Source organism: Nicotiana attenuata, unplaced genomic scaffold (genome assembly GCF_001879085.1).
Source record: "Nicotiana attenuata strain UT unplaced genomic scaffold, NIATTr2, whole genome shotgun sequence".
Classification (NCBI taxonomy): Eukaryota; Viridiplantae; Streptophyta; class Magnoliopsida; order Solanales; family Solanaceae; genus Nicotiana; species Nicotiana attenuata.
The window spans coordinates 45,939-70,433 of record NW_017673921.1 but is presented as its reverse complement, the minus strand read 5'-3'; the positions used below and the strand labels follow the sequence as shown (position 1 = coordinate 70,433).

At 34.3% G+C, this 24,495-nt stretch overlaps 2 protein-coding genes and 1 long non-coding RNA gene across 3 annotated transcripts; 2 read left to right on the top strand and 1 right to left on the bottom strand.

Moving 5' to 3' along the window:
- Nucleotides 1–3,942: 3,942 nt before the first annotated feature.
- Nucleotides 3,943–8,809, top strand: LOC109217623 (protein FMP32, mitochondrial-like). Its single transcript, XM_019381889.1, has 7 exons — nucleotides 3,943–4,382; nucleotides 4,541–4,672; nucleotides 4,768–4,827; nucleotides 7,952–8,028; nucleotides 8,134–8,190; nucleotides 8,344–8,410; nucleotides 8,494–8,809. The coding sequence occupies exons 1-7, from the start codon at nucleotides 4,236–4,238 to the stop codon at nucleotides 8,611–8,613; spliced, it is 660 nt and encodes a 219-aa protein (XP_019237434.1). The 5' UTR covers nucleotides 3,943–4,235; the 3' UTR covers nucleotides 8,614–8,809.
- A 5,517-nt stretch (nucleotides 8,810–14,326) lies between these two features.
- LOC109217621 lies at nucleotides 14,327–16,312 on the top strand. Its single transcript, XR_002066662.1, has 2 exons — nucleotides 14,327–14,711; nucleotides 16,020–16,312. It is a non-coding gene; the product is annotated as an uncharacterized LOC109217621 (long non-coding RNA).
- A 1,015-nt stretch (nucleotides 16,313–17,327) lies between these two features.
- Nucleotides 17,328–22,420, bottom strand: LOC109217622 (cytochrome P450 84A1-like). Its single transcript, XM_019381888.1, has 3 exons — nucleotides 21,967–22,420; nucleotides 20,848–21,498; nucleotides 17,328–18,348 (listed from the first exon to the last, which is right to left on the bottom strand). The coding sequence occupies exons 1-3, from the start codon at nucleotides 22,270–22,272 to the stop codon at nucleotides 17,725–17,727; spliced, it is 1,581 nt and encodes a 526-aa protein (XP_019237433.1). The 5' UTR covers nucleotides 22,273–22,420; the 3' UTR covers nucleotides 17,328–17,724.
- Between the last annotated feature and the right edge of the window lie 2,075 nt (nucleotides 22,421–24,495).

Genomic DNA, 24,495 nt, shown 5'->3' with positions numbered 1-24,495 from the left:
AAAGAAAAAAAATTAAACTGCAGAGGGAAAATGATCGCGAAGAGGAGAATTTCATGGCTAACATAGTGGCCAATATTTGTACTAGCACTATCAAGGAGAATCCACAACATGCGTGCTATATGACGATTGTTCCTCTCTTGCCTCACCCTGTCTTATTGGATCTCTCGGATGAGCCTATCCAGTGATTCTCTGATGAAAATGGCATCTATGCTTGGCCTTGGACTTAGAGGCATTTCTCTGTTAAGTGATTGAGCTATTTGGAAGAATGATAAATAAATATTTCCATCAGATCCAGTGTATTTATAGGCAAAATTTGACACTAAATGGTGACTTTCCATATGACTTCTCATTAATGACGTGATTGTTGAGTGTTTTGAGAAACGAAGTGATGCTTTGAATCGGCATATCGATGTAGTTCAATTAATTATACAAGTCCTTTTCATCTTGGCTCCAGCTGTTATTAACACTAGACATTAAATTAACTACTTAAATCAGTAGTTGTCAATAGACTACCTAAACCAGCACAACAAGTCTTGGTTAAATTGAAAATATCGATAGGGTTGACAATAGAACAATAATTGATTATAGGTGGTTGAAGATAGAATAAGGGGGTTGATCGTAAAATGGGGAATAAGTATGTCACATGACTCCTTCTTAAAAGAAGGAGGTTGATTCTAGACCATAGGTCTATAATAGACAATGTGAGTGGTTGATTCTAAAACACTAGTCTATGAGACAACTTGGTCACATAACTTCTAAAACACTAGTCTATGAGATAACTTGGTCACATGACTCCTTAAATAAGGGAGTTGATTCTAGATCATAGGTCTACAATAGACAATGTGGGTGGTTGACAATAAAACAGTAGTCTTTGAGACAACTTGGTTACATGACTCCTTCTTAAAATAAGGGAGGGTTGACTCTAGATCATAGGTATGCAATAGATAATGCTGGTGGTTAACCATAAAATAATAGTCTATGATGTACAATACAGTAGTTGATAGTAGAAATAACAAGTATAGTAGAAATAACAAGTGATTATAAATAACAAGTTTAGAACATTAAAAGAGTTAATTACTGTACAACTGTGCGACAGTAAAAGAAATGCTTAATAAAAATTTTATAGTGAAACATCTTGCGCATATTTTCAGCAATGTGACACGTGCAAAAACCATGATGAGCGGCAGTAAAAACTTTTTTGAAGCCATTCCCAATAGATAGATGCTGATTGAGATAATGCACAATTCATCACTCTCGTCAACAATGTGCGGTACTTGTTCAAAGAAGTAGGTCCAAGAATCATCGCACCCTTTATCGACTACACAGAACGCAATTGGAAAAATGTGATTCTCTGTATCTTGTGCCACAACAAATAACAAGCAGCCTCTATACCCGCCACTCTAAAATATCCCATCGACAACAATAACCTTTCTCATATGCGTGAATCCCTTAATGAAAGCTCCAACAGATAAGAAAAAATATCGAAAGTGCAATTTATGATCAACCAGCAAATCAACAATACTTCGTTTATTATAAGACAACATAATATGCGATATGTTTCCAACAAAGCATACCCCTCTTCCTGAGTACCCCTTATCATAGCTTTAGCTATTTCACCTACCTTCCAGCTCCTCTGAATAAGTAAGATTTTGATTAAAATATGCAAAATAGCATCTTTCAGATCGGGGATGGGCCTTTGACATTAACATATCGTTCCTGGTAATATGCACCCAAAGTTTTCGACGACGCGTTAGGATAACAACTTGATATGTGTTGTACCCCGCATGTGTACTTGCCATGGTACTTAGTAATATAAAACCTATAAGAACTCGCATACTTTAAAGCGCGTAATTTTCACGGGCAATAAGAATGGTGAAGGCATCTTTCACCATTCTTTCCTCCTTTACTTCTAAAATTGATGGTTGTGTTGGTGGTGGCGGTGGTGCAGCTGCAACATTTGAACCTTGATGAGACATATCAACAGGAACTTTAGCCCATTCTTCAAACTCATTTTCAGCCACAAATATCTTCAAACAAGGCCTTATACCATCAATTGTAACATCAAGGAGGTACGATTACAAATCATTATCATTCTTAATGAAGGAAGGAAGAATTTTGTCCCTCTTCGGTGCAGAGCTAAGCATATATGTAATATTCAAATTCTTTGGGGAAGATGTTAGTTTTCCACGTTTAATGATGACATCAACAAATCGTCAAATGTACAATTGCTAGGTATACAGATAGGTATTGTAACCTTTATATAGGAACTCTAACTCCAACCAGTTGGCCCCTCAACCCATTCACCAGAATATAGACCGTTTGCTAATATATAATCTCCCATCAATCTATTGTGAACCAGTGGTCTATTCTAACAGTGGTCTATTCTACACTAGTGGTCGCTGTGTAAAAATAATTTATAAAAATCCAAATTAACAATGACGACGAAGATGAGATGAAAACACTTACCAGATGAAGGAGATACACAATATACCACCTGGAATGAATTATCAATCCAATGTACCACCAATTTCTTCCCCAAATTCGACAAATCTGAAAACCCCCCAATTTGTTAATTTCTTCAAAGTAAATGATAAATTAAAAGAATGAAGCTTTAAGAGGAATGGGGAAGAAGGGAGACAACCTCTGTGTGTTGAATGCAAGAAAAATAAGCTGCAATGGAGGAATCAGCCGTGGAAAATGGGGATTGGGGCGGCAGTGAGGCGGGAAGGGATGGATTTTCTTTTTCTTTTTAAATATGGTAATATTACATTTATATAGGTTGGGGCAAAAGTGTAATAACTAAAACTTTATAAAGACTCAACTTCTCCCTTCATTTTATAATTCCACTTAACCTATAATTAAGCATGAAGGTCAATCCTACAATAATTAAAACCTGAAGGTCACTTGGCCAATTCAAGTTTGAAAAGAGGTCACCTCGCCAACTATCCCAACTAACATTACTACTATCAATCTTCAATAGATATTTTTTTTGTTCTTCAACCAAACTCAAAAAAAAAAAAAATATTTACGAAAATATTTTTTGAAAAACTCCTTTTTTATTTTAAATCACATTGGGAAAATTCTCTTTATTATCTATCACTAGCAAACCTTTTACAGGAAAGGTCCAAATATATCCATGTACTATGAGAAAAGGTTCAAATATACCCCTCGTTATACTTTCTCAATCTCACGATCCTCATCTGAAAGTCTAACAGCAACATAACATTCCAAGTTTGGCTACATATCCACCAGAAATACCAGCAGTGCAAATGACAGAAATCATTTTAAAGAGGACTATTGGTTCTAGAAAAGTATAGAATCTTGTAAATGACATTAAAAAAAACAAACGGTGGCATTGGTGACCATGAGTATAGCTGTTTCCCCTTCTCTCTGACTAATCAGTTGATGTAGATTGTCTTACTCTAGTGCTTACATACTTTTTTGACCATTCATTTGCAGAACATAAGAACAATCAGTAAGTATATCAAAACCTTAGATTTCTGGGATATCCGTGATTTGATTTGAGTTATTTTTGGTGTAAAGAAGTTTTACATTAAGATTTACTACTACCACCACCACGAGCCCCATACTTTTCTAAGAGCAAACATATTAGGAATATTGCCGATGGTAGCAGTAATGGTGGCGGAAATCAAGAAAATTTTAGTGGTGAAAAAAGAATATAAGGGAGGGGTAAAATTGGTTAGGGGCGCTGAGGTGGCATGCCACGTAGTAGTCACCTCATCAAATGTTAGTGCCACGTAGGATTGGATGTCCACCTTGGCCAAACTTAATGGAAAAGTGTTATATTTGAATCAATAGTATAACCATAAAAATATATTTGGACTCAAAATATAACGAAGAATATATTTAAATATTTTCTCATTGCACAAGATATATTTGGACCTTTTCCGAACCTTTTACAAGGATCCAAATTATATGAGGTAAAAGGAGAATAAAAGCATATGTTACAATTGCTGGCGGTTTTTCTCTTTCGGGAATACTCCCCCGAAAATGGAAGCTGAAAGGAGGAGCAAGCAAAGGTTCAAACATTAAAATTAATAACCAAATAAAGAAATCCTGAACTATTTCATTATCGCCAAGAAAAACGTGTTCCGTCTCCTGCTCATTGGTAAGAATACCATTCACTTCTACTTTTTGATTCACAAATTCAACTGTATACTCAAATCTTCTACAACGATCGGAGCCAAGAAGACGATTGCTTCGCATGAATTCAAATGGCCGCATATGCGGCATGTAAACGGGTCGGATATTTCGGATCTAAACTCGGAGCTCTTTCCGGACGCAACCGATTCGACGGCAGACTCATTTCGAACCCTTCTTTCAACGGCAAGCGCTTGTTCCTCGTCGACACTCTAGCTCTTGTAATAAGTATTTCTTTTCATTTCTTTCTTTTTTGTTGGCTTTTCATTTTTTATCCTGCTTCAATCAGAAATTGAAATTGAAATTGAAATTGAATGATGAGTACTGTTTGATTTTTCAGTTTTTCAATTGGCCTAAGAATGATTTTTTTTTTGGTTAGGTGAGAAGACTGGAAGCACAAGGGGTGCCTACGAAGCAAGCTGAGGCTATTACTGCTGCTATTACTGAGGTTTTGAATGACAGCTTGGAAAATGTTGCTCAGACTTTTGTTTCTAAAGAAGAGTTGCAGACAGTACGTATATTTTTTTTAAAAAATTTTATACATGTAATTTTGAATTAATTCGGCTTAAACTTTATACTAATGTGATATTATTTTCATCTATATAGCTTGAGATGATTCAAGAATCCAAGTTGTCCAAATTTAAGTCCGAAGTTCAAAGCTCTCGGGTATCAGTTTTTCACAGTGAAATTTGTTGATTCACATTTTGATGCACTGAGTATGGCTAATTTAGTTTTGCATTGATTGGTCATAGCGAATTTTACATGCCCTTTTTTATAAAAAGATATTGTTGGTGGGGAATTTTCTCCTTTGTCATTGCGTATTTTGGTAAAGGTTGGAACTTGGAGTGGTATTATGCTGAATGAGTAGGTCATCCAGTATGCATACGACCTTTGGGAGTTGTCAAGGCCTTTATGAGTGATCTTACCAGAACTCTTCGCACCAGGAAGATATTATAAAGGGGCTTTCTTTTTCGAGATATCACCAATGACCTACCCTTGCATGAACTGCTAAGTGCTAAGGACCCATTAATCCAATAGTCTTACATTGATTCCTTCATATGTTTCCATTGGGTAAATATGCCGATAATGATTTGGATGGTTTTCTCCTAGCTCAAAACTTGCATTTTTGCCCTCTTAGTCCTCAAATGGGCAACTAACTTAATTTTTCTCCGATGACCTACTTGTGTACTGTCAAATAAAAGCTTGGTATTAAAGGGGAGTAGGGTAGATGGGCAGGCCCATTGTCCCCTGAGTTTGAAACTGTGTGCATTGACCCTCGGGGATTTCTTGATTATTAGAAAAAAAACAGCATTATGCCGGTGCATCAGACATGTATCATGTGTGACTGTTTTATCAAAATTGCATGTCTAATATCGTGTTGGCTCTTAAATATAGTCACATCAGCCCACATACTACTAGACCTTTCGCTTAAGGAAGTTGGTTAAAATCTGATCATAAAAAATACAGCTCTGTATGTTGATACTTGAGATATCATCAGTCTGTTCTATAATGAGCCAATCTCAGGTGTTTATTTTTTTTCTGTATGATCTCAGTTGCTTAGTTGGTATGCTGATTGTATTATTTAAAATGTTTAGTGAAGAATATACTTAGTAGTGAAGAGCGATTATTTATATGTACACCACCTGTTCTAGTGCTGCTTGTAGGTTTAATGTCCGAGTTGATGTCGCAAAAGCTCATCAACATCTCGATCTGAGTATAGTAACATGAATTATTCTCTTAAAATGAATCGCCACATAGAATAGCTAGTGAACCTGTAAATACTGAGTTTTAGATTAATGATCGTGTTACTTAGTATCATTCATCATTGCACGTCGATATGAATTTTCTCTTTTCTCAAATAATCTACTTTACATTAGCATTTGACTATTGTTTAACTATTTGAACTTCTATGTCAATTATTTGCCCTAGTCAATTGAAATTATGTGAACTGCAAAGTACAAAGGGGCCTGCTAGAAAGTTCCTCTCTCCATACCATGAAACTGCATTTGGAAGATGGAGGGGTTACCTTTTCAATATAGTATGAAAAGGTGATGAAGATGATAATATATGTGGCAATGCAAGGATTTGTTGCAAGGTGTGAGTATGTTGAGTAGGTGTAAGTCGATAACGTGGTTGATATGTCAAGAGGTGAGGTTCTGGGGAATGTGCGGGGGCTTATCAGATGGTAGAGATTGATGATAGGAGGGAGCCTTAGATGTGGCACAAGCTGCTTTGAGAATATGCGAAGTAAGGACGAGTTAAAAACTAAGTGACATCTGCAGATATGATGTTCTAATTAGAATCGGGCCAATAGCCATATCCCTCCTGAGCTCAAGAATATCTAGAACTAATTAAAAGACCCTAGTTATACACTTAGAAGCATAGTGTATTAATTTGTCTTTCCCGAGGGTCCAAGTTATGGACAAATTGCTCTCTTTCAAATACACTAGTTGGTCGTGAATATAATGTGTTGTAAAAAAAACTGGAATAAGGAATCTGATCTATAGTCGTGAATGCATTTAATTTATGACGTTGCTATATGTAAGAATAACATTAGCTAAAACATAATGGAAAATTAGAATGTACAAGCAGGCTGCATGTTGTTTCAATCAAGTGTTTCTTTTTCTTTCAGCTATCCTATGTTGTTGGGAAGTGCATATTAACTCAAGGCGTATGTGCCACACTGTACTAAAGGAGACCTAGTCCAATTATCACACTTGTGTGTGGAGACTGCATGAGTATCTGCAGCTTGGCGTGTACCTTGTAGTAGAATCTTTAGAGGTTGAGGCAGTAAGTTCTTATGACTCATGATTTGTTCTGAACTTTGGTCTTGCATACAGAAAAGCACTCAAGAAGTTACTTAGTAGTTGACTGTGCTAGTCAAGTGACTGGTTGAAGGGAGATTAGAAGGATGATTAGGAATATAAAGGTAAACTTTAAGCTCAAAAAGGAAAAGATGATTAGCTTGTTTTTGTTGGATTGCCATTTGAGAACCATCAGCTACTTTGATGGATAAAGTTGACGACAAAGAATAGTAGAGAAAATGATCGATCACCAAGGAAGGATGACTGTGAAACATATGCAATAGAATTTCCTGACACGGGGGCTATTTGAGGAGACAACTGGTGAAACGTTTGGAACTGGAGAAACTCATTACAGTTTGCCCCTGATAGGGGAATAATGATCTGCATGTGTTGTCTATGGATTCTTCATGTGCAACATTCTGGTAGACGCACCATGCAGGGAGTAGCGTTTCTCGCAGAGTGTAACCAGTCTTGTGACAGTAATTACATTGAGGGCATGAGCGAGGTGGTTTGGTGGAACATCTTATTTGTGTGGTCAAAGTAGCTCTCTGTTGTTTGAGAAGACATGACTGAATCAAGGGGTACGGCGAGACATTGTAAAATGAACTAGTCATCAATAGTTAGAAATTGGGAATGGAAGAGCAGGTTAGATATGGTTGCTGAGCGAGTCGCATTTTGATTGGTGTGGAAATATGCGATCCTTTTGCTTGATTAAAAAAAAGAAAACCAACCCTAGGAGAGAGGCTCAATAAGATAAGTTAATCGGAGTTCCCGGAAGGAGGTTGATATGAGATCATGTGAGTCTACGTATTGGACTTTACGTAGATATGTACAAAGGTGTATTACTAGTAGGAGGGTAGTGCAAATTTGTAAACCTCTAATTCTATATGTATATTACATTTGAACAATGTCTTTTCTCTCTAATGATGATTCATGGGTGTCCAAACTTGTAAATTGATTCATGTTTTATTAATTTGGTGATCCAGGAGAACCACTTTTCTCTACTCCAACATGAAACTGAAAAACTCAAAAGTGACATAGAAAAGATGCGCAGTGAATTGAGGTTGGCCTTCACAAGCTATATTTTCTTGTTATCATTTTCATATTACAGTGTGCTTGTTTTGAAATTTGTAATTTTTCCTCTGGTCTTCGTTTTGGGTTATTGCAGGTATGAGATTGACAAAGTCACTGCTGGCCATAGGTTGGATCTCAATCTTGAAAGGGGGTAAGGAGCTACTGTCACTATTTTATTTTGTGCATGATCTTCAGTATCTTTGTAAAATAAGTAACCAGTCGCATAATCATTAGTAATATGTTTGTAGATAAACTGTTAGTCAGCTGTTTACGGCTAGAGTCTAATATTGTTCTTCATTTGCAGGAGAATCCGGGATGAACTAGCAAATCAGAATCAAGAAACCACTAACCTCACTAACAAACTTGACCGAGTAAGTGTAATACGCAACTATAAATTGACATTTGATACCCGGTAATTTGAACTAATCCAGTCTGCCTTTTTGTGTAATCCCAGGAAATTCATGGATTAAGGGCTCAGTTGGAAGCCGCAAAATATGATGTTATAAAATATTGTATAGGTACCCTTGTCTCTATATCTGCTGTTGGTTTGGCCATAGTCCGTATTTTGAAGTAAGTGGCTGAAGTACAATGCTAATTATTGATTTAAAAAAATATTGTTGTTCAACATCCTTGCTGCTCAATGGATTAAGCAGAGTTGTATGACACCTAAATCTCAATCGCATTAGCAGACATTATCATTATAGTGGACTCAGATAAACGTGCAATCCTGTTGCAATTTTTTTTGTTAATTTCTTATTTTGCTTTTTGAACGACTGGTGTGTTTTATGAATCCATGCATGTTTTGAGATTGTTACACAAATAGCCGGCTAAATTCAATATTTATTTTTTCTAGCCGGCATACATAGATTATACATTAATTGCACACAATTATACATATATTATATATGAATTATATATATTATACATTCACCGGCTATTTTTAGTCCAAGAGGTTAGGTGGATGGTTATTTTGGTACTTGCAAAAGATACGTCAAGGCAGCGGTGCAGCCCCATTGGCCCAAGGGTGATCAATTGAATCCTCTTAGCCAAAATTACAGTACAACATTTTCTTCTATGTAGAGATGAGGTACATTTATTCATTTTAATTATGTCTTGGCATGTTCCATCTCGTTCATGTTTGATTCTTTTTCTTTGGTTGAGCATGTGGACACTTTTTGATAATTGGTGCCAGCGAGGGATCTCTGCTTACTATGCTAAAATGTCGAATCAATTGATCACGTTATTTAAAAACAACAACAACAACCCAGTGAAATTCCACTAGTGGGGTCTGGGGAGGGTAGTATGTACGCAGACCTTACCCCTACCCCGAAAGAGTAGAAAGCCTGTTTCCGGAAGACCCTCGGCTCAAGATAATAAGAAAAACAAAAAGGAGAGAATATTAGTTTCACCACAGAGATCATAGGAAAAATAGGAACATAAAATGCATAAGGAAAAATGCGACAAAAAAAAAATGATGGCTAGTAAATAGGTCCTGCACCGAAAGAGAAAATAGTAAGACACGACAATGCCCCTAGCTATTTCAGACAACCCTACCAGACTAGGCTCACAACAGAATAAGGTAACGCAAGACTCAACTACCTCCTAGCCTACAACCGTAATACTCGACCTTAACAACAACTACTACTAAAATTTCGCCCTAATGTCATCTAAAGTTAAGAATTTAGATTAATTGGTCAGGCACATTATTAACTTGGTATAAAAGCCACACACTTCGATAATATCGGCACCGAATTTCAGTATTTTTTTTTTTTTAAATAGTTGTATTCTTTCTAAATCTTCTTGCTATGGGTTTCTTCTCTCTACTCAATCCATCAAGTGCGTTTTCTTAAAGCTCATTCCTGATATAGATATAGTTCCCCACCGGCCAGTAACAACATATTTTCTTCCATAATTGGAGAAGCCGGAACTTCATATTTGAACAGTTTATTTGAGTAATAACTGAATTCAGGTTGTTTGGAGGCTTGTTCTAAAGGAAAAGTCTCAAATAAACTAGATTCGGTTTGTTTGGAGACTTGTTCTAAAGGGAAAGCTGTGTTGGATTCTTGATTTGGACGACATAACACATGTGTTTGACCAAAAATATAAATTTTGGTTCAAATAATTAAATTTATATAAACAAAGGTTAATCCTAGTTAATAATAAGATCCTTAGATCTTAATATTAGAAAAAGCAATTGATAAGCGTTTATGTGGATGACAATGGAACCACGTGATAAATGTTTTGAAAAGTCAAGAACAGTAGTTGTGCCAGTCCTTGCGGTTTCTACAGTCGAGCCTGGAGTGGGTTTGTTGAGGATGTTTGTCAGTGTGTCAGTCAACCATGCCTCGAGGAGCTTTTTGACAACTGGGGGCGCCCCTTCCTCTGCAAACGTAGAGGCTCCTTTACCACGGGGTTTTGTTATGCTGTAGTGTGGGGGTGGTGGCCCATCTCGCTTAGGGGACGCATTGGGCGTCGTGTCTTCACCCGCCGTTCCACAACTCTCGTTGATGACATTTATGAGGTTGGTCCGGCAGTCACTTGTTATCCTTGCCCTTTTTTCTTGGTTACCTGCCATGTTAGGTTTTGCACACAGAGAGATAATAGGTCTTGGGTTTCGTGACGTTATTGACCTGTGTTGGTTCTAGATTTAGAAGAAACTAAAAATTTAACTAAAAATTCCGCACAGACAGCGCCAAATTGTTTGACAAAAAATATAACTCTTCGTTCAAATAATTAAATTTATATAAACAAGGTTAATCCTAGTTAATAATTATATCCTTAGATCTTAATATTAGAAAAAGCAATTGATAAGCGTTTATGCATATGGCAATGGCACCGCGTGATAAATGCTTTGAAAAGTCAAGAACAGTTGTGTAACATATAATATTCAATGAACAATAATAAATGACATTTAAGTAGATAAAGGGAATGATTCAATCAATGACGGTTGGAATAAATGAACCTTCCACCTGACAATGATTAACAGACAAATCCTTGAACAATCGAGGATTTCTCGGATCTGATGGCAAAGTGTAGATAAGAATCTCAGTGAAAAGTAGATTTTTGTATTGAGTGAATACCGAATCTTTTTATCAAAGTGCTTTTCTTACAAAAATATCACATGCCCCTCTACCACTGTTTCTTTTTCTATTTATCCGGGACACGTTCCCAAAAGAAACCCTGATAGTACAAATAAATAGAATATCCACTAAAATATTCTCTTTAAGATCCTATCTTGAAAACTAGCATTACAGCTCCCTTGTCGGTACTCGACCTCGACATTGATCCTCGTTGATGCTTTGACTAGGGCCCTCATCGACTCCTCGACATGTGAGGCTTCTTGGGCCATTCTAATAAATGACAATTTGAGGATTCTTCCCGTAATGTTATCTTGACCTGAATATTCTAAGAGCGGATTTTGACTCATACAATATAGACCACAAACATCACTTCGAACCCTAAAAATATATAACGTAGCATTTAATTTTATTCGCATGATTTTAGTCTTTTCCTATTGCAATTAGCACATGGTGCTAACACTTGGCCAGGCCGTATCTTCTGTGTGCCAACTCCAGCCATGTATTCTTAAGGTCATGGTACTGCCATTAAGTACTAAGTATTGTAAACAGTATCGCGCTTGAGGAAAGTAGTGTATGTATTGGAGCTATTTTGACCAATAGCTGTGGGTTATTTGGCCCAATGCCATAAACATTTTGGTTGAATTATCAAACTATCTTTTGCATGTCCGTCATTGTTGACGAATGTATATATATTGAATGATAGGCTCCCACTTTTAAGTCCCTTCCACATAAATATATGCAAGACTCCACTCGGGAGTCTGGTCTAGGTTAGCTGTTTGATATTAGCAAATTACACCTTATACAGTTGCTTCAATAATTGGAGAAGCTAAAACTTAAACAATTTGGACCACACCATCACTTTCGGTCCCTACTACAAAATAACTACGAAGGATTTTGTGTGCATGATTTATTGCCTGTTTGGCCAAGCTTCTTTTTGGTCAAAATTGCTTCTTTTTTTTTGCCAAAAGCATTTTTGGACAAAAATTAAGGTGTTTGGCCAAGCTTTTGGAAGGAAAAAAGTGCTTTCGAGGAGAAGCAGAAAAAAGTAGCTTCTCTCCAAAAGCACTTTTTGAGAAGCACTTTTGAGAAAAATACATTTAGAAGCAGTTTTTTAAAGTTTGGTCAAACACTAATTGCTGCTCAGAAGTGCTTTTCAAACTAATTAGCCAAACACAAATTGTTTCTCACCAAAAGTGAAAAATACTTTTGAAAAAAAGTACTTCTCAAAATAACGTGATATTTGTAGCTTGGCCAAACGAGCTATTAGTCGATCTTTCCTATTGCAATATGCAAACGTGGTGCTAGCACTTGGCCAGGAGTACTGTGTCCCAATTCCAGCCAAGTATTCTTAAGGACATAATTTTTCGACAAAACTCCAAAGTACTAATTATCGTATGATTTGACAGTATGGTGCATGAAGAAATATGTATTGGAGCTATTTTGTGGTTGTGAATTTAAATTTACCACCCACTTTTTGAAAACAATATCTGACAAATCTCAGACCATTTTTGTTGATATATTTGGCACCTTGATAGAGTACTAATACTAATTTGTCGTATTTAGATAAGTGAAAAGCAAGGAGAAGAAGAGCAACTTCTTGTTGTGTGTGTCAATATCTAACCATTTTTGCAGGTCATTTTTGTTGACTCTTTCCCACCAAGATCTGTCGTATCTTACTAAGAAGATTATCAGTAAAAGCTATGAGAACGTTAGCAATTCCTTTTAATTTGTTGTGGTTATTTTCAACACAGAAAGGGCTTTAGGGTAACAACAGATTAATAAATGTGAAAACGATGCGCATTAATATTGTTGGTGTTATAACAAGTGCATTTCAAGTGTGAAAAAGGGAAAACATATAAAAGAGAAAGGAAATCCATACCTACCGTTTAATTAGCTCTTTTACTTTTGATACATACTTCCTACCTATCTTGCTCTATGGCATTCTAGAAAAAAGTCATGTTGATCCCTCTTTTTTTTTTTTTTTTTTTTTTTGTGTGTGTGTGGGGGGTTCCGGAGATTAACTTGATAAGTTGATATATTAAAAGGTAAAAGAACTTTATCAAGTTCGATGGAGACTTATGCCATGCCATGTAACATGTAGGAGTCCGTTCTGAGTTTAATTCACTCTTTATTTTATTTTTGTTTTCTTTCTTTTTCTCTTCATTTTTACACTAATATTACGTAAATGTATATGGACAATGTATACTTAGATTATGCATATTAGAGAAAACAAAATTAAAGTTTTTCCTTCGTGGAGAGAATATTTCCTATAAATTCTTTTAAGTAATTAATTTAGAGGATCACAGCCATAGAAAAAGTTCATAATATCCTTTAGAGCATGAATACTCTAATGCACCCTAGTTTTTTCAAACTCATGAAGAATTGACTATTCTTTAGTATATATATCAAAAAGAACGTTTGTCCTTTCTCCAAAATTTTCAAGGGGGAGAAATTAAATATGATCCAACTAAACTCCCTAAGATTGCATCACATATTCAAATCACGTTTGCTTTTCGTCTTCCAAATGTCAACTCTCTACAACAGCAAAATCTTAGGGGTGTTGAAGAATACCAGTGCTGTGTCCTTGTTAATTTAAGTGAAAACACTTTTCAACATTAAATTCAAACTCTTCTTAACGCTCCTTTCACAGCTTTGGACTTGCTTAACCCCACCATTATCAGACTTTTTGTCCACATTGATCAGCACCACAAAGTAAGTGTGAACACCTAATTTTTTACCACACCCAAATTTTAGTGTAAATATTTCTTCAGGTCTAATCTTATATATTTGTATTCATATACTTATAGAATATTTTGTTTTTATTTGTAAAGAGAAAAAAAAAATTACAAAAAATATATATATGATTTCTTTTAATTAGAATTTTAATAAGTAAGCTATGTATTTTTCTTAGTATTATTTAAACTATATGTAAATAGTTAGATTTCTTATATTTTTCTTGGTCTAAAGTTAGTTGGTTCATATTTTTGTGTTAATATTTTAATTGAATTTTACTTCTAAAAGAAAATATAAAAATCTCCTAACTTCCCATACCCCTCACGTCCTATTCTCCACTTCCCCACTTCCCCCCACTCACAATCCCACATCCCACTTATAATTGTTTTGCACAAGAATAGATAACTAATTTTTATCCTCTTTATAAATAAGAGAAAAAGGAGTATGGGGGGGATGGGGGGAGGGGGGGGGGGGGTCACGGACGGATAACGAAAGAAGGAGCAAAGATTGAGAAATTTAGAGTAGCCGCCTTTCTTTTCCTCTCAGAGAACGATACTTTTACCATCAAAAAGTGCTACCACCTCCATTAAATGAAATCATGTAAATGACCTCCTGCAAAATCCGTAAAATCAGCTAAAAAAAAACATTCCTTTCTCAGCAAAATTGCTAGTTTAACCCATTAAATCACCTTAGAAGTTTCTAGTTTCACCCATTAAAACACGCACAGAGGTTCCCAAAATTGGAGGAGATCGAGTGAAGGTGCTGGCGAGTTTCGGCTGAGATTCAAGGTCCGTTGGGAATTTTTCTTGCTATTTTGATTCTTCTGTACCGAAAGAAATTAGATTTTTCAATACAAAAGGTACAATTCTTTTCTTCAAAGCCGCAATTTTTTTAGTATAATATATATATATATATATATACAAAATCAAACAGTTATTGTTTATCAACTTTGCTGGTGCAATATTGCTTTATTTACCATGAATGTTTGTTTTATAATTATTTTATTACTAATATGTTTATTTAAATAGGTGAATTTAGTATAGAGTGAATTGCAAATACAAAGTATGATAAAGTGAATTGATATCGTTGGAGTATTGTTCTGATTCGTGGTTTTCCTATTCTGTGAGATGTAGTGTTGGTTTTAATTATTATTAATTGTATTTCATGAAAGTTAAAAAAATAAGAAATATTTAGGAAAATGGTAGTTACGTGGGTATTGAGCCATATGATCCTGTGGTGTATTAAATGACAATTTGGGTCATTAGATGACTTCATAATATAGGCCATTATTAATTAGTAGTAATTAAAAGATATCAGTGAATTGAGAATTGGGTTTGAAAATATTTTTCCGATCAAATGTTCTAATAAATGGGCAAGATGTTCGAGTCCAACAGGCTCATTATTTAAATAATGTTAAGTTGTCCAATTTTTTCATAGTAGGATAAATGCCTCATAACTTCAAAAATCAAATCTCTAGTATGCGTTACGCGTGTATTAACAAATCAATTATTGTGATTATGTATCGTGACATAATTATGATTTTTCAAATTATAGGTAAAGTATGCGTTTGCGCAACTTTGATAAAACAATCTTAAAAATAATAAAGTGTTATTAATTGTGTACACGTACGCGTGACATGATTCCGGACACACTAAGCAAAACGAATACACGTACGCATGATTCGTTTCAAGATAATTCTATAATTTCAAATAATCAAGCAATTAAAAGCGGTTTGAGGCAAAAATGCATAAATTTCTCTAGAACATAAAATATCCAGAATTAGTTAAGCCAAGTATAATTATTAAAGCGACCGTGCTAGAACCACGGAACTCGGGAGTGCCTAACACCTTCTCTCGGGTTAACAGAATTTCTTACCCGGTCTTCTGGTTTCGCGGACTTTAAACGGAGTTAAATTTCCTCGATTTGGGATTTAAAATAAATCGGTGACTTGGGACACCATAAATTATCCCAAGTGGTGACTCTGAAATAAATAAATAATCCCATTTCGATTAATGTCACTTAAATTGGAAAAACTCCTTTCTTTCCTTATCTCCTCGGGTAAAAAAAGGAGGTGTGACAGTAAGTAGTATTTGATTACTATTATATTTTACGCTTATTCTCCGACCATAAAGAATATTTATTCTTTTTCTTTTCTTATTTTCTAAAGGATCACTAGCGAAATTTTAGTGGATTGTTGTTGTTATATTCGAGAGGATCAGGGTGGAGTTGAAGGATGCATTGATTGGTAGCAACGTGCAGAGAGTGGTGCTTATAAATGCCGTCAACTTGAAGTAACAACTAGCTTTTGCATTTAATTCATCTATCAAATTTCAGATTCAATAAATGAAAAAGGCAGGATACCAACTCTAGTTTGAAGAAATTACAAGCAGCTCGAAGCTAAACGTAGCTTCAGCATTTCATGTGGATGATGATTAATGGGAAGTAAAAGGAATTAATAGATACTCCCTCCGATCCACAATAATTGGCCATTTTAGTTTTGGCACATTCATTAAGGAAATACAAACTCCTAAAGAAAAAAAAATGTATTCACTAAATTAACCTTAATTAATTGTTACCTTGATACATTGGAATGTGTAAATAAGGGCACATTTTAGAATAATAAAATTAATTCCTTTTTGATTATGTAAATGAACACTTATTTTAGACCAAAATAAAAGGATAAAATAATCACCTATTGTGGACAGAAAGGAGTACTTCAACTAGTTTCACATTACAAAGTGCAATCTTTTAAATAATTCGACCGACAAAGTGATCGTGACATTGACACCAATATTTAGCTCCTCCTTGTATTTCTCCTACCGCTAAATGCCTTCAGTTTCTAAAGAAATGCTAGCTTTTAAATTCTAGTTAGGTGACTTGCATTATGACATGTTTGTGCGCATGACCAAAGCAGTGGCGGAGGCAGAATCTTGGGGGTTCAAAATTTTTTTTTTAGCTAGTGGGACTTGAACTTGTGACGTTATGAATGTTTTGAACCCTCTTGACCACTAAACTATACTTTTGAATTGTGTTAAGGGAGTTCAAAACTTAATATATAGAGATAAAAACTAGATTTTACTTATATATACAGTGTAATTTTTCGGCGAAGGGAGTTCGGGTGAACCCCTTGCGCCCCCTAAATCCGCCCCTGGACCAAAGAGTTAGCTGGATACAATCGCAAACATTTTACAAGGATAAAAGATAAAAAAAAAAATCTTTAAACCATAGCTTAAATTAAATTTTCATCAGTAACTACCAACATTTATAATCCAGTGATATCGATGGAAGTTTTTCATACAATAAGTGTTAATCAATTCTCATTAATATCAATCGAATTATCTAACTAGTAAATTATCTTTTTCTTGTTTTATGCATGTACCCAGTAACGGAGTTGAATTAAACTACTTACTAACTCAATCAAAATGAACAAGTACCAAAAAGAAAAAAAAAAAAAAAGAAGAAAAATAATCACAAGTAATTCAACCAGGATCAAGTCTTTATTTGATAAGGATTGTGTGTTCAAAAGAAGAAAAAAGACATTTACAAGCCAAATGTCAGAAATTTACGAGAATAAAGAGAGCGTCTCATATACACAATAACCATTCAATTCCCTCCTCTTTCCCTTTCAACTCCAAGCAATTATTTTCGTCCTTGCTTTTGACTCTACTCAATTATATGTATGCGACATATATACTATAAATGAAATAACAAACAAAAATAAAAGGTAAAATATCCAAACAAACCATGTCATATGCTCCTTTTTTGTGCCCAAGAATTTATATATCATAATAATTCGTATATTTAACCAAAAAGGTGGAAAATCACAAGCATCACTCTTTGATGCAAGTAAAATCCCCATCTTTTTTCTTCAATTAATAAAGTGGACACAACAAACGTGGACTAGGCACAGCCACGAGTCGATTAGCTCTTGGAGCAGTAAGTCCAAAAATATCATCCATTTTAAGCTCACTTGGTTTCATACCATCTGGCAATTCCCACGTAAAGCAATGAAGTAGATGGGCCACAGCCATTTCCAATGCATAAAGCCCAAGTTGCATACCGGGGCAAGACCTCCGACCCGACCCAAATGGTATAAACTCAAAATTACCTCCTTTAAAATCTGGTACACCTTCTTTGAGAAACCTAGAAGGTTTATAAGTTTCAGGATCTTCCCATGAATTTTTGTCACGTCCAATGGCAAATGAATTTATAATAACATGTGACTTTGCCGGAATATGGTAGCCGGAGACGGTGGATTCCTCGGCGGTCTCATGGAGGAGGAGAGGGATTGGAGGGTGAAGACGTAGAGTTTCTTTTAGACAACATTTTAAATATGTTAATTTTTCAAAGTCAGATTCTTCAACTTTTCTGTTGAGTCCAACAACGTTAGCCAGCTCTTGTTGTACTTTTTTAAGGTCTTCAGGACTCCTCATAAGCTCTGCCATGGCCCATTCTATTGCAGAAGCCACTGTTTCTGTCCCTCCAAACATTACATCCTGCAATTTTTTGATAGAGTTAAGGAAGTTTAAATTGTATACACTCACGTTGTAAGAATTTGTTTAGAATTAGATCACCTAAAAAAATAACAGAACTACTCCCTCCTCCGTTCACTTTTAGTCCTCCATTTTGAATTTTTAACGCCCTTTAAGAAACACTAAACCAAATATGTATTTTTACAATTTTACCTATAATAATGATAGTATTTTCAAAGGTTCTTGAAATATAATTTGAGAAATGAGTAATTAATGATAAGGGTAAAACAGGAAAAAAGATTGTCTTTCTCTTGATTTAGTAGGCGTTTGGACATAAAAATTGTAAAATTCCAAAAAATGGTGAAAAAAAATTCAAGTTAAAATGGTATTTGAAATTTAGAGTTGTGTTTGGACATATCAGTTTGGGGGTGGGGGGAGGAGGGGTGGGGGTTTGTAGTTTTGTGAGTAATTTGAGTGAAAATTTTGAAAAACAACTTTTTGAAGTTTTTCAAAATTTTAAAAATTTCTAAAATGCATCTTCAAGTGAAAATTGGAAATTTTATGAACAAACACTGATTTCGCAAAAAAGTGAATTCTTTTTAAAAAAAAATGTAGTAGGAAGGATTGGGAGCGGATAGATCAATTGTATAGGAAACAATGAAAGATGAGTATAGGAGAGTATAGGAAAGATATAGAAAGATAGAGGAAGAAGAGAAGGAATCAGGGGCAATAATCTGTAAAGAGTTTCTGTTTATTTGTGAATAAAAGCTTTCTGTTTCACAAAAAAAAAAAAAAAAGGATTTTTTTTAATGTCCAAACGGGCTCTTAGTATAATGGACAAGTAAAAATGAAAATATATTTTTAATATAGTGGACAAATAAAATTGAACAGAAAGAATAGTTACCATAAGAAAAATAAATGAACCTGTTATAACAAGATAAACTAATTTTGTTACATTGTACTAGGAATTATTTATGTGGGTAGTGGGGGTTAGGTAAGAGTAAGATTAAGTGATTAACTACAGCTATTACATCATTTTCAGGGATAGCTTAGTAACCAACCGTGTTAAATTGAAACATCAATTTTCAAAGAGATAATGCGCGGCACCAAATTTTGTAGATAGGCTTTAATTGGCTAGTTGGAAATTTTAATCATAGAGTAATTGGATTTAAGGTACACAAATGAATCGATTACTACATTAGATCAATTTTGTCACGTTACCTATATTCATTGGCTTCATAGTATGATTTTTTTTTATTGTTAGTAATTACTTCATTTTTAGAGCTACTTTTTCACATAAAATATTTCAGTTATTGTACTTGCAAGTTTTGTTACCTACAACATTCCATTTTTGAATAGCATCTAAGCTATATCAAGACTTGGATAGAATAACGGTAAATGGTAAGTTCATCAGAATTAATTCCTTTGTATTTAATTCTAGAAAACAATTTACTAGTAATAGATTATACCAGCTGGGACATTAACAATCATATGACTTGACAAAGTCGTAATCATATTTTATGTCATGATATTGAGATATCACAAAGACGAATGATTACTTTACATTGGAAAAGGAGATCTTTTTTTATGCTAATAAGTTTCAAGAGGAAATTAATTTAATAAGTCTCACCAGGTGATGCTAAAATCATAGAAATCTGATCACTGAAACCAAATTACATTAAAAAGGAAGGGAAGTTAAAGTGAAACAAATTTTTACTATTTAGGTTATCCATTTATTTTTTTCTTTTCTTAGTACTATTTTCTGATGATTGTCAGACTTTAAGGAATCTTCTTATTCTAAAAACCAATCTACTTTCTGCTGTCGACCATATAAAAGCAACTTAAAAATTTACCAAAACCTGCATTTTACAAAAGCAGATTAAAACAAATAGTACTACTACTACTAAAAATATAAACTTAACACATATGAGGAAAATTCACGAAAAACATTTGTGCTACTTACGCTTCAATAATTCTTGATAGTTATATAACAGCTGCCAGAGACAGCCGTGTTCTTTAGCTATTAGCAAATGATTCAAATCCTAAATTAAACTTTCTTGTTTTGCATGGCTTACGCCACCACTATATAATTAAGGAAACTCTATATTATATTTGGACAAGATTTTCAAGGTCATCTTTTTTTAAGTACTCTCTTTAACTGTGCCACTTTTCTTGAATATGTGACTAATAAAAAAAAAATACTCCGTTTTAGTTTATGTAAACATATTTCCTTTTTTATACTCTCCAAAAAAAATGACTCCTTTCTAAATTTAGAAACAATTTAGTTTAAACTTCCAATTCTACCCTTAATGAGAAGTTTTTATAACCACACAAATACTCTGGCCCCATTTTTAACTTGTTTAGAATCACAAATTTCAAAAGTCTTCATTTTTTCTTAACCTTCGTGCCCAGTCAAACAGGTTCATATAAAATTGGAACAGAGGGAGTATATATATATATATATATATATATATATATATATATATATGGGAAAGCATTAGGGGATATTTCTTTGGAACTTACCATGATGATAGCTTTGATATTATCCTTAGTAAGTCTGATAGCATTCTGCAAATCTTCGGACTCAGTTACTTTTGCTTCCTCACTGTAAAAAGCTAAAAGCTCATCCACCATATCAGTTTCTCGATCACCACCATCATCATTTTTACCATTAACATAAGCTTTCTTTCTCATAATATGGTCATCAATAATCGAATCAATGAACCCATCAAGAGACGCTCTAGCCTTAGCAAGTCTAATATTTAGACTCTGCTTACCAACCCACCCTAGCCATGGAATAAAATCAGCTATATTGAACGCACCAAATAGCTTCGAAAACTCTTGCATAATTTTAATGAACTCTTCTTGTCCATCTTCAGAACAAGTTCCAAAAGCAGCTCTGTAGATAATATTACGAGTGAGACTGAAAACAAGTTCACCTAAGTTAACAGCTGTGCCTGTGTTGGTTGTCACAATTCTAACCATGGAATCCACTTCGTCACGAACTGAGTCCCATGACTCAGCTCGTTTGCGGCTGAAGAGTTTCATAACACATAATTTTCTCATCTGCCGCCAGAAGAGTCCATAGTCAGCAAACGCCATGTCTGCACGGTCATATGTTAGGTAACTTATGGCTGCGGTCGCTGGACGGTTCGAAAATATGATGTCGTGTTCCTGTTGAAACATAATGTAATTAATTAAGTACTAATGAGTATATTTTATACACTACAGTGTGAAATATTTCTTACATTTACATATCATCTAAAAAGATATGCATAGGTAACTCGTTATAATAAGTGGAATTAGTTATATTAAGATAACTTTCTACAACATATTATATATATTAATATACAAATTGTGTAAAATTTATTTACATTATCAGTGTAAATAAGTTAAATCTTAAGTTTTTAGATAAGATGGTCACACATTTCAAACCGTACGCAGGGGCGAAGCAATCTTTTGCTATACCTGGTCAATTGACCATCTTATGTCGAAATATTAAGAAAAACTACACTATATAAATATATGAGTAAAATATTAACTTTAGATGTACGTAAGAACACCTTTTGTCGATTTTTTTTTTTTAGTTCTTTCAAGTCTAAACATCCCTAGAAAAATTTCAGGCTTCGCTACTGACCGTACCTGTAATACTTGGCGAGCTTCGTCTGGACCAGAGACTACAATTTTGTGAACATAACCCATTTTAAGGTGAAAAACACCACCATATTTTTGGGCTAGTTTGGCAAGGCCACGGTGAGTTAACTGGTCCATCATCATCATGTTACCAATCAGAGGCCAACCAGTTGGACCTGGAGGCAAACGTTTACGGCGAGATTTGGAGAGAAGGAATAAGAAGAAGAGAGGGACGATGAAGTAGAATATCATGGGCGTAGCTTGTAAAGTTTCAAGAAGAGAAGTGCTCATATTGTTTTGCACCATCTCTGTCATTATTAGTTTAAATCTTTCTCTTCTTTGTTTTTTGAGTGGAGATTTAGGAGATAGTGGTGGAGAGCATAGGATATAGGGGATAGTAAGCGTGTTGTATGATGAATTTGCAACTCAAAATGATTCTTATCTGTTTTTGGGTGGATATGATGGGGTCTTTATATACAAATTTATCTGGTAAAACTAGTTCCTGTCGGTATCGAGTTGGCGTAAATATACTGTTGTTACATTGATGTGTGTGAACTATCTTATTTAAAACCGTAACCCATAGTAAAAAACATACTAATTGATTATTCATTTCAGTCTCACTTTATGTGGTATTTTTTAGTTAGTCCAAAAAAATGATACTTTTTTTTATAGTTAGTAACAATTTAACTTTAAATTTTTACTTTTATCCTTAATGGAATGGTTTCTAGCAACATAAATTTCTATAGTTTATTTTATACCACAAATCTTGAAGTTTTTTTTAAACTCCCACCTAGTCAAACACTTTTACATAAGTTGGAACGGAGAGAGTACATTATTGTCTCAACAGTTTGTATGTGATTAGTAAAACTAGTATATTAAATTGGAGAAGTGTCATTACGTTAGAAATGAATATGAATTAAACCCAAGTTTTTATAAGTTTACGTTTATACAATGGCAATCTAAAAGAATTTACACGGTTCATAATGTAAGTAACTTTCTATATTATTATTAATTAAAAAATACAAATGGTGTAGACTTTTTTGGTAGCGTACGTATGAATAAGTTGAATCCAATTTTTGTCCACATGTGCAAAAATAGAATAGAGCAAAGTGGTGGCCGCAAAATCCATCGTAGAGAATTAATTTGTCAGAAGGGTAAGAGTTCCCTGCGGAAGGCCAAATAAGGGCTAAACTTTACATTAATGATTAAACTATGTAAAATTGTAAATAATGGTTCTGTATTTAGAATAGTCAAAGAAATATTATCGAATTTCCCAATAGGACGTACACTAGTAATCTGTTTTGTAAAGAATATATCTATATAGTTTCCTAATTTTACACAAATTCCAGTATCTTTTATTAATTTTCCTTTTCGCGCAAACGTCAATTTTTTAAAATATTAAGCTACACTACATCATTGATTGACATAATATTCCGTATAATACCGCACGTGTTATATAAAGATAGCAAAAAGTTGTATAAAGAAAAATATCAATTCCGCACGTGTCATTAATTATGGATTTAAAGCTACTTGTAGAAGGAAAAAGAAAAGGTAAAAGGTTTTTATACAAAACTTGATTCATGAATCTTGGACTCTTTTGTTATGTCGATCCTATAACCATCGAAAAGCATCACCTCACCATTACTAGTTTTAAGTTATCAATGATAATTGTATATCTGAAGGTTGAAATTATTTATGTTTCTTTTTGCTAATAATTTATGTTGTTGTAAGGCATTTCGTTTATTCCAAACTTCATTCATTACTCTTAGTACCCAAGGCAGAATTAATTAGCTGGACGCTTTTTTCCAAATTCATTGTCATTAATTATTGCATTTTTCTCCGATATTGGCTTTATTGTACAATTATTGGGCTTTTGTTTTCTTTGATTGCTTCAAATAACATACATGAAGGTTTGATTTCCTTGTCTGGTAAAGTGTTGCCCCAAACTAAAGATGGACAATTATTATTAGAAGTCTTTTTAGCTCCAGAGTGGAAGAAAATGACATGCATTTTAGACATTAATGTTTTCTGAAAAAGAAAATTTTAAAAGTTATAATGCAAACTAACCAACAGAGGTAATTCGATAAAAATAATATACAATTTTTCTACCCAAGTGATTGTTATTTTCCATATTAGAATATCGTGATGGCCTGCGTCTATCAAGATGGAGGAAATGGGATAAGATAGGAAATTTGGAGAATTACGCCTCTTTGGGAAGATGTACTTTTGATATTTATTTGTCAGAGGCTTTGCCATCTATCTCAGTTGCTTTCGACATGGATCAAAAGTCTTAAAAATTTCAAGTAGTAAGTACATAAATTGCCTGCCAACTTAAGTAAGCTTATTGATAGGCTATGTTTACGTATTTTAGTCGATTATTACATTCCAATTCACCGCACTTCAGTTGAGTTTATATCGAAGTTCGGTTTATTTGGAAAAGAGGTCAATCTTAGGGGAGACCATTCGAATGGTTGAATTGATGACTTCGCTTCGATCTCTTCGACTGAACCTAAGCTTTAATTGTTAGTGTTTTGCATT

Bases quoted from the DNA above. Each gene is read 5' to 3' on its own strand.
- LOC109217623 (XM_019381889.1), top strand. From the start codon at position 4,236: ATGGCCGCATATGCGGCATGTAAACGGGTCGGATATTTCGGATCTAAA. The intron at 4,383-4,540 runs GTAATAAGTATT...TTTTTTGGTTAG, and splicing joins TCGTCGACACTCTAGCTCTT to GTGAGAAGACTGGAAGCACA. The intron at 8,191-8,343 runs GTAAGGAGCTAC...CTTCATTTGCAG, and splicing joins GATCTCAATCTTGAAAGGGG to GAGAATCCGGGATGAACTAG.
- LOC109217622 (XM_019381888.1), bottom strand. From the start codon at position 22,272: ATGACAGAGATGGTGCAAAACAATATGAGCACTTCTCTTCTTGAAACT. The intron at 21,499-21,966 runs GTACGGTCAGTA...ATGTTTCAACAG, and splicing joins AAGCTCGCCAAGTATTACAG to GAACACGACATCATATTTTC. The intron at 18,349-20,847 runs GTAAGTTCCAAA...AAAAAATTGCAG, and splicing joins ATATCAAAGCTATCATCATG to GATGTAATGTTTGGAGGGAC.